This window comes from Brachionichthys hirsutus, chromosome 3 (genome assembly GCF_040956055.1).
Source record: "Brachionichthys hirsutus isolate HB-005 chromosome 3, CSIRO-AGI_Bhir_v1, whole genome shotgun sequence".
Classification (NCBI taxonomy): domain Eukaryota; kingdom Metazoa; phylum Chordata; class Actinopteri; order Lophiiformes; family Brachionichthyidae; genus Brachionichthys; species Brachionichthys hirsutus.
This window is the reverse complement of record NC_090899.1, coordinates 4,365,683-4,386,914: the sequence shown is the minus strand read 5'-3', so window position 1 is coordinate 4,386,914 and position 21,232 is coordinate 4,365,683. Positions and strand designations below refer to the sequence as shown.

General features: G+C 47.0%; 1 protein-coding gene across 1 annotated transcript; it reads left to right on the top strand.

Annotated features, from left to right (window-relative positions):
* Nucleotides 1-4,107: 4,107 nt before the first annotated feature.
* Nucleotides 4,108-20,023, top strand: atp1a3b (ATPase Na+/K+ transporting subunit alpha 3b). The gene is made up of 22 exons (XM_068760591.1): nt 4,108-4,204; nt 11,845-11,961; nt 12,484-12,543; nt 12,795-12,998; nt 13,159-13,272; nt 13,446-13,580; nt 13,690-13,807; nt 13,894-14,162; nt 14,459-14,657; nt 14,750-14,994; nt 15,087-15,279; nt 15,739-15,914; nt 16,016-16,152; nt 16,240-16,390; nt 16,856-17,024; nt 17,115-17,269; nt 17,399-17,522; nt 17,721-17,866; nt 17,956-18,086; nt 18,229-18,330; nt 18,418-18,509; nt 18,716-20,023. Exons 1-22 carry the CDS (start codon nt 4,199-4,201, stop codon nt 18,742-18,744), a joined length of 3,072 nt encoding a protein of 1,023 aa, XP_068616692.1. The 5' UTR covers nt 4,108-4,198; the 3' UTR covers nt 18,745-20,023.
* Nucleotides 20,024-21,232: the final 1,209 nt, after the last annotated feature.

The window sequence follows — 21,232 nt, the reverse complement described above, 5'->3', positions numbered from 1 at the left end:
TAGTGCACACTGAGACTAAACACCCTCTAAAAGGTAGCTGTAGAAAATGAAAAACACGTGGGTGGATGTTTGCCATCTAATGGCCTTGCTGACTCAGACATCTTTCAGTTATTGCACTGATGATGTTATCCCGAATCCACCGGCTTGATGTGAATTAAAAAAAAACAGGCAGAAATCCTGTCTGGGTAAAAAAACTGAAAGGAAAGGAAAATTTCAACACTCGAATCCACTCGATTAATAAAATGTCAAAAAGTAGATGAACAGTGTTTACAGTTCTGGCTTCAGGGAAAATTCTAAATTCCAAATTTGGCACATTTAGGGGGTGTATTATGGAAACAACTGATTTGTTTTTTTAGGGGGGGGGGGTGATATGAAATGTATCCCTAGGTGCAGGTGGATGAGTGAATAAAGAAGGGTTTCTCTTCACTGATGCTGAAACGACAGCTGCCACAGGAGGGGGAGGAGCAGGGGGGGGGGGGGGGGGGGTGTGGAGGAGGGGAAGCACCTGAGAATCATGTGGACAAGAGAGAAACAATTATTGCCATTAGTGACAAATGGAAATCATGCAAGCTGTAAGGCTGATTGGACGTCTCTGGCAGACTGCCTGTATGTTCATGTTTGTGTGCTGCTCTGTTTCACCAGCTGAAAGAAAACATGCTTTCCTTCCCAAATCTTTTGCTTTCTTTACTTGCTCGTGTTGCTTTGCTGACTTTCATTGTGCTCTTCCCGTTAGGAGAAATTGTACTTTATATCAAAGCTGTTGCCAGGATGTTAAAATATTTGGGAAACGATTACCATAAAAGAAATGATCTATTTAAGGTGTGATTTTTACAAGTCCTCTTGGCATAATGTGGGCGTGTACAGTTTATCCTTCCCTGACATCGCCCTGTTGGCTTTGTTGCATTTCTTTACACAGCTGGATGACCTGACATTATTCATGGGTCCAGTTAACTCAGACTCGAGATGTAGATGAGATTACTGAGAGCCTTTATCGATGCTTGCTTCTTTTAGCTGGCCTGAAGCCAGCCTAAATTTCATCATAGTTTTCCTTACCCTTAAATAATGGAATCAAAAAAAACATTTGAATTGATCACACTGTAAATATTTAGTATAGTTATAGATACTACTAGTGAAGAGTACAGTAGTAGTGCACTCATCCTGTCTCGTGGTCACTGCACCTATTCACACAGCGGTGCAGAGGTCTGGGCCTTGCATGCCGATTGATATTCAGACAATCACTCACACACCAGTGGACCGGCCATTGGGAGCAATAAAAAGGCTTCTGTATCTTAACCAAGAGTACTTTGACATGTCGACTTCAGGGGATCAAACCACTGACCTGCCAATAAGTCGCATCACATTCCTTCATTCCAAACATTAAAAAGCTTGACAAGCAAAGCTCAATTTCTCTTGAATATCATGATCTTGGCTTTGTATGCCTGTGCTATAGAACTGGAGTCCTTAAACCCAACATCAGTACCAAACACTGAGAGGCCAGGATGTTCCTGAATGGGATCAAATCCCTGCAACCGGCTTTACAGATTCTTGTGAAAAGCTTTGCTCTAGGAGTCGGACTTGTCTTTAACAACGTGCTGACATGTTTAGAAAAAGAGGTTGAGCATGCACTTTGGAACGTAAGGACGTCCACAGACGTTTGGCGATGTAGGACACATTTATATATATATATATATATATATATATAGGTACGCTATCACGTGCTGCACATTTCAGTCTTGCTCCCAACGGCTCATGGGACTCATGATACGTGATATTCATCTGACTCACACAGAACGGCGTACTTCATAGTGGCACACACCAGACCCTCTCTCAATCAGTTACAATAGCAATATGTGCTTCCTCTTTTTCTCCTCTTCATCACTCTGCCACCCTCTTTCTTACGCCCTGCTATTCCTTCCTCGCTGAGTCCCCTCACCCATCTCTTCATTTCTGACTCAGCAGAACAGTTGGAGACAAGGTCATCTGACTGCCGTTGCTGTGGAGACCAGGATGAGGGGGGGGGGTTCTTGTACAGCAAGGAGGGGGGGCAGGAAGGAGTGGGAGACGTGAAGGTATGACAGAAGTTAGACGGTACTACTGGTGGCCATTTTGGTTGAAAAGAGACTGAATTGGACTTCATCAGCGGCACCAGAGGCAACGCTCAGATGGTTCTGCTTGGCGCTGGCTAGCCTGCAGGAAGCCAGGCTAGTAAACCGTAAATAGTAAATAACAGGAAGTAAACAGTCTGAAATCACATGCACGAATCCCACAGTCATATGCACGTGTTGTAAAACACTACTGAGTGATTCACTTTCACATCCTGTGAGGATTGAGTGGGATGTTCCACATTGGGAACAGAATGTCTACGTGGAAACTTCCCCCCCACCCATCTGGCCATCCAAGATATAGCTACTATAAAACATGAGCTAACCGCAAACATGATCGCTCATTATTGAAATCGCGTTTTGCTCCATCTTGTTCAGACATCTGCAGTATTTCTGATGGCTTAAATAACAGACCCAAGACAGCGTGCTGGAAGAACGTTGCAGCTGACTGTCCTCTAACCCCATTCTGATGCTAGGGGGGGGGGGGGGGGTCGTGGTGCTGAGTGATCGTCACCCGGGCCTGCAGCGGTGAAATCAGCGAAGCATGGCAACAAGCTGCAGCAGCCGTGGTGACTCAGAGCTCAGGCATGGCTTTAGGTGCACACAATGTCTGTGTTGGTGTGTTTGTTCAGGTCTTAAGACTCTGCGTGTGTTATGTCACTGCTGCATTATCCCCTCAGTAAAAAAAAAAGAAAAATCCCACAGAGGAAGAACTGTGAACAAAGGCCGGCAGCGGAAAGCTGCTGCTGCGTCTTTGCCAGCTTCATCATGCTATTGGAAAGCATCTGTTTGGTTTTCTTTTATTCCCTCTTTGAAGCTCTTTGTATGTGTTATGTAGAAAATACATCATATATATATACATTTATTCATATATATGCGTCCTTCTTGGTCTGTCATATCTACCCCCTCCATTCTAACTGTCTGGGGATTAAGGTGCGACCTGATGATAATCCCATGTCTAAACAAGATGTAAAGACGTAAAAGGCGCAGCTCCTCAGATTCCAGATTAAAGCACCGGATCTTCTTACGTCACTTTAAACTGCTGACTTTGCATTATCAAAACTGGCCACCTGCCGGGTTGGCTGTCAGGTGGGGGGGACCATGCAGCACCCCCCCCCCCCCACACACACACACACACTCTGCACTTCTCTTTCACGCGCCCACATACACAATGGCTGTCTGCTGCACCCGGGCCCGCTAGGAAAGTGACACAAGAAGGCGCACGACGGATGATGAGGCGTTCAAGGGGCGCCCGTCACATGCAGCCACTGCCGTGCGTTACAGAGATGCGTCACGTGATGAACGAATTAACGAACAAACCACGACAACTGGAATCGAACCTTGCGCGTCCATTTTCTATAAACGATGCCAGTCTTGGAGATTCGCGACGCTGCAAGCCTCGGAATTCTGCAGTAAAGCAGGAGGAGCAGAGCTGCTCTGCGATTGGTCGACGGGAAGGCTTCTCTTAAAGCAATTGGTCAACAATGTCATCGGCGACGAGGCGCTCCTGCATGTGATTGGTCAGCTCAGGGAAGCGACGGGAGAGTGGAATCCCCCCCCCCCCCCCGGTCTGCTTGAGGCGGCGCTTCTTCCGCCGGCGGAGTGTTTGCAGCGACAAGAGCGGAGTACTGCGGCAGCCTGACAGAACCGCGGAAGGAGACGCGCTGTTGGGGAAAAAGAGTAGCTGTGCGGCTCCGTTAGTCTCTCTCCGGTCTTTCACCGCAAGTCATCCAGAGAAGGAAGGACGCGCGCACCCCCCCCCCTCCCCCCGCGTGATGCTCCGCGTCAGGCCGCAGCGTTTCATGTGAAAGACGGTCTCTCTCGGGGAACGATTGTAGTCTGAATCTTTTTTGAACGTTTTTCAGAAACTATTTATTCGACTCCAAGGAAACCGGTTTGTCCCCGACCGACGTCTTCTCCCGCTCGTTCCCGGTTAAGCCAATCCGCATCAAACTGAGCACCCCCCCCCCCCCCCCCCCTTATTTTTCAAGGCGAGGCATTTTTATTTTTTTTATTATATATACAGAATTCAAGGTGAGGTGCTAACACCTCTCGAGCTGTGCATCACCTGAGAGGAGAAGAGCGACTGCGCCAACATGGGGGTAAGACTGATGATGATGATTCCAACTTTGTATCTGCGTTTTAACCCCGCCTGAAGTGGCCCTGAGAAATCAGAGCTAGTCTGATAATAAGAGATAATAATAATAATAAAAAGTCATTCGGATTGAATCGTGGTGTCATTTGATCCTTTAAAGGGATCCAGTTTGTCTGAGTGACATTGACTCCAATGCGGTTTTACGCGGGTCTCACTGCGACAAACGGATGAAGGCAGCAGCTCCTCCAGCGCCGCGTTCAGACCCGGTTCGGTTCGGTTCGCTTTCAGGATAGAATATTAGCCGCACTCTGGAGCGGTTTGTGCCGGTTCTGACATTGTATGTGGATGAAAACTGTGCCGTGTCATTAATGGAGGATGTGCGTGTGCGCGTGCGGTCAGTGTGTCAGATGCATTACAGAGCTCTGATAGGCCCGACTCTGAGAATAACCTTGCCATCCACGGTAGGCCTAATCGGTTTACTCTTACCGGGAGCTCTCTATTGTGTGTGTGTGTGTGTGTGTGTGTGTGTGTGTGTGTGTGTGTGTGTGCGTGTGTGTGCGGGGGGGTGCACAAATGAAACCTTCTCTGTTTCACCCGAACGAGTTTTGTCAAATTGGAGGATCCCGAGTCCAGAATTGTGCTGTGACATTCTCCAGTGATGAACACCCTCTGCGTGACCTCTTCCATGCCCCCCCCCCGTTCGCCCTACCGGCACTACCCTCTCTCCGGCTCAGCAACTCGGATGATTCAGCATGTCACGGTGAACCGTGGAGAAGCTGAGCTTTCACCGTTCACCGTCTTCGCGGTGGAGCCTCGTCCTCCGCGCCCGCGATGATGAGCCACGCATGCGTCATAATGCGGTTACCGGGAATAAGCGCCTCAGCAGCTTATTTCCTCTTTAATTTGTGACATAACGGGGGCTCCATAACCGGCATCAGTGAATACTTTATACACGCCCGATGCAGATAAAGACGGAAATCCGATTCGATCAGCAGCCCCCCCCCCCCCCCCCACACACACACACACACACGATGTATGGAGTTACATTCATCATTATGATCTGTTTCGTGATTAATTCATTATACAAGCCAATTAATCATGCTGGTGGGTGGGGGGGGGGGGAGCGCTACTGAAAAAAATACTACGGCGCAGTGGCGACTGTTGCGCAATTTGCGCTCCACCGCCATCTTCATCATCATCATCATCCTGCGCAAGGAGTTGTCTTTTTACTTATTTCCGACCGTGGATCGGTGATTCCGAGGAGACGGCGAAAGCCGGTGCGAAAGAAACGTCGATGGGGGGGGGGGGGGGGGGCAGAGCGCGCCTCGTTCTAGACGTGGAAACCGGCACTGCGTCAAAGCGCATGAGAGTGCAAAAAAATGAAAAAAAAAAATGACAGTGGTATGTGGAAGTTTGGAGACGCGGAGTTTGGAAGATGCCGCAGCTCCGCGGAGATCAAAGAGAATATGCGCGACCATGGCGATCTGTGAAGGCTGTTTCATTCCGCGCGCACGGAGGTCACCCTGAAAGGGAGGAAAGGATGGACCGACGCTGCGGAGGAATCGGAGCGTCGGTCCGGATTCGGCGCTGACGCGCCTCTGAAACATTATCTTTATTTCACGTCCCGTTTCTCGTCGGATAATTTCTCACTTAATGCGCGACGCCTCTGTGCCAGCTATCCTTTCCGCAAGGCCGCGGGAGGCATCGACGCGCCTCCTGCGTCAAATCGGGGGCGGGGCCTCTGCTGTGGAAATTCCCAATAAAGGGCAGTGATAGGCTGGCAAGAGGATCGACGCAGAGAGAGAGAGAGAGAGAGACTGGGTTGAGAGGCAGCAGTGATGCAACTCGAGATCACAGAGATCAAAGGAGGACAGAAGATCTCTGAAGCACCGGATCACAAGTCTCCTCACTCATCATGAGTCTCTGCCCTGCCTCTGAAATGAAAGCGACCGAACGCTTAATGAAGGGCTTCACGCACCGACGCCGCAGCCAAGAGCGAGAGAGAGAGAGAGAGAGAAAGGAAGGGCAGGCAAGTCGTGACTGGTCTGCAGGTGTAGAGAGACAGAGGGATTTGAAATGAAGGATGAGGCCTTGGATGGGGGGGGGGGGCTGCCTGGTTGGATATCCTGTTACAGGACAATGACCTGAGGCTCGTGTTACCCCTGCTCCTGTTTCCTCTTGCTGCTGGGGGGGGGGGGGGGGCAGGTGACAGATGGGAAGAAGAGGAGGGATGTGGTCACAGAACATTAAATGATTGCTGAATTTGGTAACAGGGAATCGTCTTGTCTCGTTAAAGAGACGCACAATTGATGATCATCTGTAGATTTATTTTCCAAGAAGATGTCCTGTCATGATGCATGGGCGTTCAACGGGGGGGGGGGCGGAGCTAGTGGAGGCGCTGGATGGTGCAGCGTTTGGTGCAGAGCGCTTCATCCCTCGCCGCTGCACTGGAGCACGACCGATCTGTCCCATCAATCGTAAGCAACCGATAAGAAGCCTTTCCATGGGGGATCCCATCAACTGCGTTGGACTTGCATGGTCGATATGGCAACCCCTTTGAAATGCACCTCCATCGTCCCCTTCAGAGTTTTAAAGATACCCCGATCGATAGATATCCACTGCGATGAGGACAGCGTCCTTATGGCTGAGTGCCGCTGAAGGACAGAGTCGAGAAGAAACCCCCGGAGGTGTCCTCCTTGGTGTGAGACGAGCAGGACAAAGTGTGAGCTCTGTGTAAAGCTAATTAAAGTAAAGGTCGCTGCTTTCTCCTTCACACACGTTACGTCTCCGCCGTTAATGCGTTGATGGTTTCCCTTAGAGAGGTCAGGCTGTTCGTTTTTTACGGGGTTGTCCATGGAGAAGAGCTATTTTACAACCTGAATCACAACCAAAGCTCAAGCGGTCCTCAAGTACAGATTGTAATGGATCTCTGATTGGAATCACCTTGGTAACACACATGATCGGATGGATATTTGGTTTCCATTCCTCCGTCGTGCTGGTTTAATTTTTACATCATTATCTGCACATTACTCCAAGGACAAGGAGTCCTGAGGCGTCCTCTCGCCCTGTGGCATCTAATCCATCATTACCTTACACAAGAAGAACAAATATGAGGACTGCATATTAGAATTCGGCAGCCAATAAAGAGTGCAGTTGAGAGGAAGTGGTACAGCGAAGTAATAAATCTGGCTAATCCCAACGGCTATGTCCGTTGGTTCCTGAGCCCCCCCCCCCCAGTATGGCCCAGAGCGCTGCCATCCTGCTGCAAGAAACAGCAGATGGTCCAATGCCCTTGTAAGGTCACACACACACACACACACATATAATACACACGCCATAATCAAATTACAAATAAGCACACTTTTCCACTTTTCAACAATAAAAAAATTGCAGGTGTTTGTATTGTTTTATCTTTTTATCTGAGCATAAAAAAAACATTTTTTTTATTAAATCATAGAAAAGATTCACATTAATTAAACTGAGCCCAGCGCTCAGTGAAATAATCCAGAAATCATACATCACATGCTAATCTGTGTTCAGCAGCCCCGACGTCGTTTAGCGACATGCGAGCACTGTAACCAAAGAGGAAGCACAGAGTCACACGCAGGTACGAACAGCAACGTGGTGGCTGCTGAAAGTCACAGTGAAGGTTGAGCAAAAGGTGCAGAACTGGAGTATTTCCTCCAACTGCAAACCATTTCCTCAAATTAGTTCCAGGAGAAACAGGCTTTCTTTTAATATTCATGATTTAAAGGGGGGGGGGGGGGATCATGTATTCGACCAGGTTGCTAGAGTCTAGACTCTAGACATAGTTTTATCCAGCAGTGCAGCTCACATTAATGGCATGTTTTGCTCTTTCAACCTTATCATTTATTAAAGAACTTACAATGCGCGATAACCACAATTGGACTGACTGATGAAAGGGTCCTTTGCATTACTGGCCCTATTAATCTTTATTAATATTCTATTAATAAAGATTTCTTATTTACATTGGTCTACTTGCTCCACTTATCAACACACCAGGGATCTCCCTGGAGAACAGCCGCTTCCTTTTTAAGGAGAATAAGTGCCCCAAGAGAGGGCGGCACCCTGTGGTGTCCTCTGTTACACAAGGAAATTTATTTAAAACATTTGCCCAACTAAGAATCACATTTAACTTATCATCAAGTGATCTGTACATGTACTTACAGATAAGAAGCTACATAAAAAAACATAGACACCCTGATCTCATCACACATTTGTGGCTTAATATCAGCCGTCACGGTTATTTTGATATTCATCTTTTTGCCAAAATAGCTGTTGATGTAGAGCACATAAATGTTTTTTTTTGGAGCTTTTATCCGGCGTGTCCCCATAATTTTGCTAAGATGCCGGACTACCAGTCAAACACAATCAGCATTCGTGCCTCATACGGGTTTCCCTTATCTTGCTCGACGTTACTTTTCTTTCAGATGCCACTCCTACCACTTGGAATGTGCTACTTTGGAAGTGCATGCTTTGAACCATATATCAGCGTTAGCATTACTGGACCTAACGCTCCCAAATACGACGAAACGAATTCAAACCATCTTAAATCTGATACTTAAGAAGCTGAGCGAGTTAGAAAACACGCTGTAAACTGTCAAGAAGGAACGTTCCAGGTGTCGTCGCAGCTCCAGACTCCGTCAGGGCGTATCATATTATTTCATCGTGATCGGGTCTACCCTTGATCTCATTCAGGCCCATCATTCAAGCTGCCGCAATGCGTGCAGGAGCTGCTGGTGCGGACTGAAGCCAACGCAATGACTCACCTCCGCTCATGCAGACACCCTCAGACACAGGCATGCACCAGCTCTTCCTGCCTGTTGTTGTTCTGCAGTGAATACGGTGTCCAGTTACAGATGCATCCATTATTAATCGTCTTGGATCCCGTCAGGGATACTCGGAGTGCTCGGGCTGCCCCTGAGCTTCGTCGCCATGCCGACAGCCGCGCCGGTCGCCATGGTTCCTTGCAAACACGCAGACAGAAAACTGACTGGAGTCACTCACAGCAGGACTCGAAGCAAAGATGGGTTTGGGTTGGCAAAAGTGAAGCATTGGTATACTTTACATTAAAAGTAGATTTTTCTAAGCCAATATGCGGATTGGATGAGTATTTTGTGACTTTGTAATCCATAGAGGAACGCCCAGTGTTTCCACTTCCTGATGATGTCATAGAAATGTCGGCCTGCTCGCCTGCGCGTTCGCGGGAGAGCAAGCGTCTGTAATTCCAGCCACAAGTCTGTTTCCTTCCTCGGAACAGAGGGAGCTTATTGCGTTACACACCGCGCTGCGTGAGACAGCTGGACGTCCACGCAGACACTCGGTGTTTCCTGCAGATTGGATGCTTGCCATGCAATCTGAAAGGTGGGTGTGGCAGGAAGGAGCAGAGCAGGTGTGGCTTTATCGTTCTCCGCACATGGTAAACACAGAGGGAGTGTGTGTGTGTGTGTGAGTCACGCTGAAAACTACTCATTCAACTTTGCATAGGTGCAAAGTTACACACACACACAGGGTGAGTGAGTGCTGTCTATTAAAAGATGGGAATGCGTACTCGAAGTTATGCGCGCACATATAATAGAGGTTGTGCAATCTTTTGGGGCGGGGTCACCGCAGGTCAAAGACTGTTACAGAGCAAGCAGACAAAGACGGCTGGTCAATATCTAATTAGGAGCACGATAAAAGGCTGACAGCTCTCTCTCTCTCTCTCTGTCATTGGCTTCCTCTCTCGCTCTTTATCTACCCATGCTTCAACTCCCCTTAATGTCATCCACCCTCTTAACATACATCTCATTGTGTCTCTTGTTTATTTTCCTCACCACTTCCTTATCAGCCTCTTCCTTTGTGTGTGTGTGTGTGTCCATATTTATATAATCAATTTCAGCATGCATCTGCTCAGAATAGCAACGTTCTCCATTGCGTGCAGAGACACTGGCCCCAACAACATTAGACAAGCATTACAAACACCTGATTTTAAGGTCATGTCATCTGACACCTGATTGGAAGGTATAGAAAGAGTATGACAACACACGCACACACACACTGGATTTGTCTCATAGAGGGGCGGTACTTTTCCATCGTGTTAGTCCCTGCAGCCTCGTCCCCTCCAGGCCTGCCCGGTCTTGTTGCAGCGACAGATCGGCTCACCTTTTCTTTTGTTGCACAACTCGTGCTGCATGTACGCCCGTCACACGGCGCCTTCCATCCGACATGCTAGAACAAATGTTTTTCTGTTATTTTGCAGGCGCATAGCAGAGGTTGCTCAGCAGCCTCGTGAGGCCTCTTTTTTTGTTTTTTTGTATGAAAGCGAACCGGAAACACAGGTCTTTGTAACCACATGAGAACGAAACGGCAGGTTATGCGTTTCACACGTTTGGCACCGCAGCTAAAAGCAGGTTTATTTTGCGTATTCGGTGGTTGTTGCACTGCAGGTTTAGACATGCCCGTGTTTTGATTTGGTAAAGCTTTATAAAGTTTGTACTCCTACAGAGATTGATGTTTTATTTCCATGCGTTTTTTTTTATTTTTATTGAGTTTCACAAATCCTATAACCCAATCTTTTGATGCACACCTTAATCTGAAATTACGAGACTTGTTATCGGTGATTAGGAGTGAGCTGGTCCCGAGGTTTCTATAGCGTTTACACCTCAGCTGGACCCCCCCCCCCCCCCCCCCCCTCAAGCCGCCGGTGGCTGTGGCGGCTGCATTAACCTGCTGCCGGGGGGGCCATTTCATCCATGAGTCTGTTGTATCGGAGGGATTCTCACGTCTGGTTGTCACCTCTGGTCTTTGACGTGAAACACCAGTCAGCTTGTTTTCCATTTCGACAACCAGCTTACAGTTACATGTATAGAAGTAGAAGGTCTGATAATAGTTCATTCATGTCCTGTTAAATGACAGGAGATCATTTTTGAGGTGTGGTTTTTGATAAAATAGGGTGTTGCATCAACAGGCATGAAGAAGAGGACATGTCATGTGTCTGTTTATGCATGTCTGCGTGTACAAAGTGTCTCGCATGTATCTGGTCTAATGGAGTTGGACATACTGGAGTCTGATGTGACGCCTTTGATGAAGCTAAAGTCCGTAATGCTTGCTGCTAGATAAATGACCGGCAGGCGATTAGTTCAATATACAGGTGGAACAAGCGGATCTTTATTATGTATAGTGGCGTGTTCTGTCAGGCCACCGCTGATTTCAGAATGCAAATTATTTGATCAGTGGAGGTCAAATGGACATGGTGGCGTAGATAATGTTTGCTGCTCTAATTTGTGGTGAAAATGCACCATCGTATGATTCAAATATAAACAAAAAACATATTAAAAACATTTCACAATTCGTATATAATTGATGCTGTATGTATGAGAAATGCAGACTTTCACAAGGCCACTTCACGGGGGGTGCATTATGTACCGTATAGCGAATCAATAAAGCCCATGGTTTTATTTCTGTTACAATCAATCCTGTCAGTATGTCACATGAGATAGCCTATATGAACAACTAAAACATTACATTTTCAAGAGTGTTTAATCTACCTGAATGAGCCCCAGACAGTTAAATTTAGGGTACATGGGCTCTAATCTCGTTAATCTAGTCCAAAGGCATGTATAAAACATGTGTGTGTGTCTGTAGTATGGGAGGTCAGACAGTTACCGCGTTGCCACCACACAGGACAAAGATGACCGCTCCCCCAAGAAGAAGAAGGGGGCAAACAAGGATATGGATGACCTGAAGAAGGAAGTGCCCATTGTAAGTAAAGCTTTTTTCTTATTCCTGAATATTTGTGGAGCTTCATGTAGTCGTATGGTGTGATTAACCAAAACAAATTGACCTCATTATTATTTTAAAATATATATAGGTATTTCAATTAATTCTGAAGATATATATATTTTTTTTGGGGTGGGGGGACACCAACTTTTTCTGGAGAAAGGGGAAATCTCTCACAACTTTGATTTTCTTTTTTTTGCTTGTAAGAGGTGCGACTTTTTATCAGGACGTTGTCATTTTGATTTCATCCCAGCGCAAGAAACAATAAATACCTGTTGTTGCCTTATCTGGCTGCCCTTGTGTTCGTACCACTCAGGTGAACTGCATGCATGTAATAGCAATGTAAAAGCAATAAACACAACTCTGATTTGGATAACTTTTATAAGTTATATAAGTTAAGTTTTCTCATAGGAAAAATGCAAAAAAAAAAGAAAAGAAAAGCCAACTGGCAAAACACTTGAATGGCAGGTTCTTGATTATCTTTGCATCCTTTTTCTCTTTCAGACGGAACACAAGATGTCCGTAGAGGAGGTATGCAGGAAATTCCAGACTGACATTGTCCAGGTGAGTTCGAGCTATTCATTTTATGTTTCGCTTACCTCTATGATTTCAGACTGTTCTCCTGCTTGGCCACTGGATGGCGTTAATGCACCTCTAATGGCTCGTTTCAGTTTCTGACGCTCCAGCCCAACTTGTCCTTCAGATTAAAAAATTATACAGAAGAAATACAAGAATATCAACAAACTGAAATGAACGTTATTATTTCGCATTTCTCTGCCCCCTCCACATCCCTCTTCCTCTTCTGTCTCTTCCAGGGCCTGACCAACGCCAAGGCAGCAGAGTATCTGTTGAGGGATGGTCCGAACGCTCTCACGCCTCCTCCCACGACCCCGGAGTGGGTTAAATTCTGTCGCCAGCTGTTCGGTGGATTTTCCATCTTGCTGTGGATCGGCGCCATCCTTTGCTTCTTGGCCTATGCCATCCAAGCTGCCACCGAGGACGATCCCGCAGGAGACAATGTGAGCAGCACGTACAGAATCACATCTGGCCCGGCCTGCACGTCATTAACCCGGCGTCACACTCTTGAATCTCAATTACAGGCATAAATAACAGCATGGAAAAATTATTTTTAGCGTGTACCCCAGCCCTCACACTCACACACTCCGTCTCTTTCTCCAGTTGTACCTAGGTATTGTGCTCACAGCCGTCGTCATCATTACTGGTTGCTTCTCATACTTTCAAGAAGCCAAGAGCTCCAAAATCATGGAGTCTTTTAAGAACATGGTTCCTCAGGTAAGTTTAATATAAATATAAATATTATATATTTCAGCTGGTTGTTCCTCTTCCTTTTCAGTGCTTTGTGATTTCTAAATGAAATCCATGCTGTATTTCTTTCAGTTATGTTTTCAGTGTGTCCGACGAGCATGCATGCTTTTTTCCAAACCCAAGCTGATGTCTTTCTGCAGCAAGCGTTGGTGATCCGCGAGGGCGAGAAGGTGCAGATCAATGCTGAGGAAGTGGTCGGTGGAGACCTGATTGAGGTGAAGGGAGGAGACAGGATCCCTGCTGATATCAGAGTGGTTTCTGCTCATGGCTGCAAGGTACACACACACACACACACACACAAACACACACACATAAGTGCTCACATTTAATGTCTCGCTTCTCCTTTCCATAACAATATGCTTTTCTTCTTTGGTTTCCCATTAGGTTGATAACTCCTCCCTAACTGGAGAGTCAGAACCTCAGAGCAGGTCACCTGACTGTACCCATGACAACCCCTTGGAGACTAGGAACGTTGCTTTCTTCTCCACCAACTGTGTGGAAGGTATATTCAGCATCGCAGTGATTTGCTTGCATGTCAGTCAGCTATTTTTTAGGATGAATCCTTCTACTGTTCTTTCTCCTAACCAGGCACGGCCCGTGGCATCGTTATCTGCACCGGGGACCACACAGTCATGGGTCGCATCGCTACTCTGACCTCTGGCCTGGAGACCGGCAAAACCCCCATTGCCAAAGAGATTGAGCACTTCATCCATATCATCACCGGTGTGGCCGTCTTCCTCGGCGTCTCCTTTTTCGTCCTGGCCATCATTTTGGGTTACAGCTGGCTGGAGGCCGTCATCTTCCTCATCGGCATCATTGTGGCTAACGTGCCCGAAGGGCTGCTGGCTACAGTCACCGTAAGTGGCGTCTTCTTTGATGTTCATTAAGTGCTTGTTTGTACATTTTTTGCATACCTTCTTCATTGTTCCATTTTCTTAAAAAAATCAGTTCTAATTGTAAACTTTGTTGCTATTTTATTGTCTTTCTCTCATTTAGAACAAATGCTAATAAATTTTTTTTTAAACATATCCTCAGTTCTTATCCAATCATAACGCGAGCTTGTTGAGCATCCACAGAGAAATCGGTGTAAAACTTCATCCTCGATACGATCGGTTAACGATAATTAACCGTCGCTGGACGTATTTGTCTGCAGGTGTGTCTGACCCTGACTGCCAAACGCATGGCCAAGAAGAACTGCCTGGTGAAGAACCTGGAAGCTGTAGAAACCTTGGGCTCCACCTCCACCATATGCTCCGACAAGACGGGCACACTGACCCAAAACCGGATGACCGTGGCCCACATGTGGTTCGACAACCAGATCCACGAGGCCGACACCACGGAGGACCAGTCTGGTTAGTGAGGAGGGGACACGCAGATGTAGGATAAACGAATGGCAGGACTTGTGAAGGTTACTTCATACCCCACCTTTATGCTCCTTCTGCAGGCGCCTCTTTCGACAAGAGTTCAGTGACGTGGCAGTCTCTGGCTCGGGTCGCTGGCCTGTGCAACCGCGCCCAGTTCAAAGCAGGACAGGATGCGTTGCCCATACTGAAGCGGGACGTGGCTGGAGACGCCTCGGAGTCGGCCCTGCTGAAGTGTATAGAGCTGTCCTGTGGCTCGGTCAGGGCCATGAGAGACAGGAACAAGAAGGTTGCTGAGATCCCTTTTAACTCCACCAATAAATACCAGGTCAGTAGGAGGGATGGACTGCAGCGCTGTCCAAAACAAACATCCCTTTCATTTTATAAATGTCATTTTTCTTTTCTGTTGTTGTCTTCTAGCTCTCGGTGCACGAGACAGAGGATCTCAATGACAACCGGTACCTGCTGGTGATGAAGGGAGCTCCCGAGAGGATCCTGGACCGTTGCAGCACCATCCTGCTGCAGGGAAAGGAGCAGCCCATGGACGAGGAGATGAAGGAAGCTTTTCAGAACGCCTACATGGAGCTGGGAGGACTGGGAGAGAGAGTTTTGGGTAAGGATGGGTGGAACAGGAGGGAGAGAATCTGAGAGAGCTGAGATTCTAAAGGAGAAAGCTAGAAGTTAACCTCATGCAAAAATAAGACTCTCCTCTAGTTTTACAGAATCCTACTCTGAAACTATTCTTTTATCATTGATCCTATTCTTCTATATAAAACAAATACTTTAGAGCTGCTTTGATGCATTTTCTTTCTAAATGACGGTTTATTTACTCTGAGGTAGAAGAATCTTATCAACTCAAACAGAGAACCGTCATTTGGAAATCACTCAAATTAAATCGGGAACCGAATGTTCTGCACAGCACAATGGTGATGGCTTCATACTAGCTTAAGAGTTGACCGAATTTTTTTTTTTTACCTTAAACTTCCCAGATTTTAGCAGAATTTTGTCGATGCTCCGTGAGGACGGGGACGGAAGATCTCAAATAAAACCATTCGATTTCTCTTTCCTTCAGGTTTCTGCCACGTTCTCCTGCCAGAGGACCAGTACCCCAAGGGCTTTGCCTTTGACACCGATGACGTCAACTTCCAGACGGACAACCTTTGCTTTGTCGGTCTCATGTCCATGATCGACCCTCCTCGCGCTGCCGTGCCAGACGCTGTTGGCAAATGCCGATCGGCTGGTATCAAGGTGAGCGTTTCAAGCAGTCCCGTTTTCTTTATAAGTGTTTACACGGTTCTGCTTCAAGGTGCGGGTGGAAACAGCAGCATTCTTATCGCGCTCATTATTAGGTCATTATGGTCACTGGAGATCACCCCATCACCGCCAAGGCTATTGCCAAAGGAGTGGGCATCATCTCAGAGGGCAACGAGACGGTGGAAGACATCGCAGCTCGTCTCAACATACCTGTCAGCCAGGTGAACCCCAGGTAAAGACTCCCCACTCGCACGAAAGAGAGCACATGCTCATGCAGAAGAGAGAAACCTAACCGAGGCCTACGTTTTCACGTCTTCAGGGATGCCAAGGCCTGCGTGATCCACGGTACGGACCTGAAGGATCTGACTCAGGAACAGATGGACGACATCCTGAGGAATCACACGGAGATCGTCTTCGCTCGGACGTCTCCTCAGCAGAAGCTGATCATCGTGGAGGGCTGTCAGAGAATGGTTGGTGCACGACGAGAACGGGATGAATAAAATACCTCATGAACAATGAATGCTCAAGTAGGGGCTGCACATGTTTATCAAAATACTGCTGACCTCTTGCTTTACATTGATTTCAGTAGAACACTGGACATTTCCTGGTACGTTTAGGGACTGTGGGTTTTAAGCGCATTCTACTTTTGCCACAGCAGAGGGCGCTAGTTGTCTGTTGAATGACTTTTTTTGTTACAGCGGCTACTAGATTGCAATTATATTTGATATTTGTTTCAGTTGCATTAATATTTTAATATTTTTGTATCATTGGATGCATTTTATTGTTTTTTATTTTCTTTCAAAAACAAGCAACTATGTTTTCCAGTGGATTTCAGTGAGGGCACATTATTATTCTTTGACGCATAAATCATTTTATGCTGATCTTTAGCGCACGCAGCTCTCTATAAGTAGCGACGCTTCAATCTCTTCCCTCAGGGTGCCATCGTAGCCGTGACAGGTGATGGTGTGAATGATTCTCCAGCTCTGAAAAAGGCTGACATCGGTGTTGCCATGGGAATCTCAGGATCAGACGTGTCCAAGCAGGCCGCAGACATGATCTTACTGGATGACAACTTTGCCTCCATTGTGACAGGAGTGGAAGAAGGTGAGACGGCCTAAAAAGGTGCAAATGGAAGGCGGAGAACAAAACGCGAACAGCAATGTCACCTGACTTTTCTTTTTTCCCACCCTTCAGGCCGTCTGATCTTTGATAACCTTAAGAAGTCCATTGCCTACACATTGACCAGTAACATCCCAGAGATCACCCCCTTCCTGCTGTTCATCATCGTCAACATCCCCCTGCCTCTGGGAACCATCACCATCCTGTGTATCGACCTGGGAACCGACATGGTGAGAGCTCATCAAAAACTTTCTTTTATGGCAAACACAGTTTTATGTTTGCGCCTCAGTGAATAAAGCTCCTGTTGATACGACACATCAGGCTGTAATAAAAATGGGCATTTCTTCCTCCTCCCTCAGGTTCCGGCTATCTCTCTGGCTTATGAAGCAGCTGAGAGCGACATAATGAAGCGTCAGCCCCGGAACCCATTCAGGGACAAGCTGGTGAATGAGAGGCTTATCAGCATTGCCTATGGACAAATTGGTATGTGAAATGAAGACTTGTATGACTGATCCTGCTTGTAAATTGTATTTGAGCTGGATCAAAGCTGGATCTTGGTGGCTTGAAAGTAATTTTGTGTTAAAGTAAACCGCCCTCCCTGTGTTGTAGACGAATAAGCATCATCTCTGGAGCTTGAAGGTGGAAAAGTACATTTGATCAACTTCATGTCTGTGGTTTCAGGTATGATCCAAGCTCTGGGAGGCTTTTTCTCCTACTTTGTTATTTTGGCTGAAAATGGTTTCCTGCCCAGTCGACTGGTGGGCATCAGGCTCGACTGGGATGACCGCTCCTGCAATGATTTGGAGGACAGCTATGGGCAGCAGTGGGTAAGCATTTAGTTCTTTTGTGTTCCAGGGAACTTATAGCTGTGTTTAACATATTAACCTACGACCTGTCTGCCCCCCCCTCCCCTCAGACGTACGAGCAGAGGAAGATTGTGGAGTTCACTTGCCACACCGCCTTCTTCGTCAGCATCGTAGTAGTGCAATGGGCTGACGTCATCATCTGCAAGACCAGACGTAACTCTGTGTTCCAGCAAGGCATGAAGTGAGTCGTGCACCACCTTCCCAGCATGCATACTCAGTCGCTTCTCAGCGTCCTGCCTCTTAATGAGCATAATAAGATGCACGTGTTTGAATTTCAGCATCATCATTTCGGTCGTCCACATTTGCTCTTTTTCTCACCCCAGGAATAAGATCTTGATCTTCGGCCTGTTTGAAGAGACGGCCCTGGCTGCCTTCCTGTCATACTGCCCAGGCATGGATGTGGCACTCAGGATGTACCCTCTAAAGTGAGTCCCGTCACCTGGATGTGTATTAGAATAAGACGCATTGTGCTATCTGTTTATTTCATTCTTTCTCATCCATGTTGTCTGCAGGCCGACTTGGTGGTTCTGTGCATTCCCCTATAGTTTTCTCATCTTTGTTTATGATGAGGTCCGAAAACTTCTCATCCGCCAGAACCCTGGAGGTTAGTCTTTAATTTCTATCCTCACTTCCTCATAGTTAACATGAGGGCATGAGCGTTGTGATCTCATCTGACCGGGTTTTTCCCTGCAAAAAATGTGAACAGTCCTTTTGGCTGATGATAATTCAATTTAAAATCATGAGAAAACGTGACGTCCAAATATTGTTAAATGAATTCCCCTCCTTCTCTGTCTGTCGTTTTCTGTCCAGGCTGGGTGGAAAAGGAGACATACTATTGATCGATGGAGCCTCCTCGCTCAAACTCCCTGCATCTTCCCCCCCCCCCCCCCCCCCCCCGTCAATTCATCCCTGGCAAGACACACCCACAGACGCCCTGCCCCCTTGAAGACACAAATCGCTTTCAAGCAATTTTCATTACAAATGCCCCAAAGATTAAAAAACAGCAAAAGCACCTTTACAACTTTCTACATTGACCCTCCTTCCATCTCCTATGATACTCTTTGCATGTGTTCTCTCACTGCTGTGTACATAAAACGATATATCTACCAAACGGCAGCTGCATATTGTGTATGTAGATTGAATGAGCTACGGATACAAAGGGAGTGTCTGTGCTCTGCGAAAAAGGGCCGCCCCGCTCCTTTCCTGCTCTCTCTCCCCCTCGTCTTTCTCCATCCCTCCATCTCCCGCTCTCTTCCCTCCTCGCCAGCCCTTTGCGTGTCCTCCAGTCACACACAGACATAAGCGACACACAGTGAGACCCCCCCCCCCCCCCGCCGCCACCACCATTTCCACCGCCACCTCTTGCCTCTGTCTCCTGTCTGTGGAGGACCAGCCAAGTGGACATTTCCCTGGTGTTCTTGTTGGATCCATTTTCCGTCTCTTCTGTTCTCGACGGCCAGTGTTGTTGTTTTTTTTTTCTTTTTATATGTGGGTCAGGGGGGGGGGGGGGTTCAATTATTCTACATGTCTTTTTTTATTTCCAAGATGAGAGGAGGGGTGTGTGAGAGACGCTTGTCCTCATTTAGGTCTAACAAAGCACACCCCACCCACGTCCTGTCCCCCCCCCCCCCACTGTCTCTCACACTCCTCCCCTGCCCTCCCCTCCCTCTTTCCCTGTTTGTCTCCGTTTGTGTGCACTGTGTGAATCATTGTCCTTGTTAATATTACAGTACCCCCCCCTCCCCCCCAAGTTGTTAAATACAACTCGATCTTTCTGTGTGCTCTAGGAAATCTATATAATTATATGATGAATTTAAATGAAATCATTAAAAAAAACACATGTTAAAAACAGCTCAAGAGAGACATTCATGAAGAAAAACTCCAGCGATGTTGGTGAGACAAGAAAATTGCGAGAGATGTCGCGTCTCTTTTTGAGTTTGTTGTTGTTTGGTTTCAGTTTTTGATGGTTTTGTCAGGAGGCTATTCTAAAACTGTAACAGCAGGGCAGGCTTTTTGTTGTGTTTTTATCAAAAGACACAAAACACCAACCAAGGCTTTGAGGTTCCTTTCACTGCAGGCGTGATGGTGTGGTGTGGCGAGTGGTGATGATGGGGGGGGGGGGGGGGGGGGCGTACGCCTGGGATCTATATCCGGATCTGATCCAGCTCTGGTTCAGTCCAGGTCCTGATATAGCCCGGTCTGGACCAGGTCTGTGTGCGGGGTTGTGTTGGAGACCAGTGAAGGGCCAGTTGTCTCAGGCTGGGTTTATCTCAAATGGCTGCAAGTGTTGAAATTCCAGAAAAAACAAAAATACAACTAGTAGAACATGTGTGTCAAAATAAATACAATAAAACATCTAGAACATTTAATATAACCTAGAATGGTCTTTGTGTCTTTCTGTCTCTCTTTTATCTTCTGACTTATACAAGAATATAATTTCCCCCCTCTATTTTACTAATCTTACATATTAGGAACAAATATAAGTCATTTATATTCATTTATTTATTCAAAAACCTGACTTGACACAATCGCCTCCGCACATGAGCCTTGACGTGTCAGCGACGTGCACAGGGAATAGTGGAACGCCAAGGATTCGACGCTGCCGAGTGTTGTGAATTCATATCCAGCCTACAAGCTGCATATGACGAGTTGGCAGCAGCTCCGCATAATGCACCAAACCACAATGCAAATGTGCCAGCCTTGTCAAACAAAGACACAATGCTCCAATGCCACATCCCTTCAGAGCATAAGGAGTCAGATACAGGGATCAAGTGTCCAGGAAGTTACGTTCCTGCAAAGTAATTCAGTTTACCTCATGAAGACAGACTGCAACACTAATTGTGTCACTGGAGTCGCTTTAAAGGATTATGTGCTCAAATCAAATCGGTTATACAGTGTAGAGCTCTACTGATTGGGATTGGGTGTTTGCTCCATCCTTTGTCCTCACAGAGATAAACACAAAAACTTTCTTCCCCACTGTCCAATCACAAACGCAGTCTCACACATGCACACTTCCTGTCTCTCCGCCTGACAAACACACTGCCACTCTTCACCCTCTCTCTAATCCCCCCCCACCCACCCCCCACCCCCATCTCTGCAGTGAGCTCACTGCAGTGCAACTCTCCTCACCACCCCACATATAATAGAATATCGATCGCTCGCCTTTGCCGCAGTGTGTAAGCGAGTGTGTCTGTGGAAGAGTGTGCTGTCTGACTGGGGACCTCCAAGGTCATTGCCATGGCAACTCAAGCATGGGGTCCTCTCGCTGTGCTGTCACAGAGCACAGGTCACATGAAAAAGCGGGACTATGGTGGGTGGGTGGGGGGA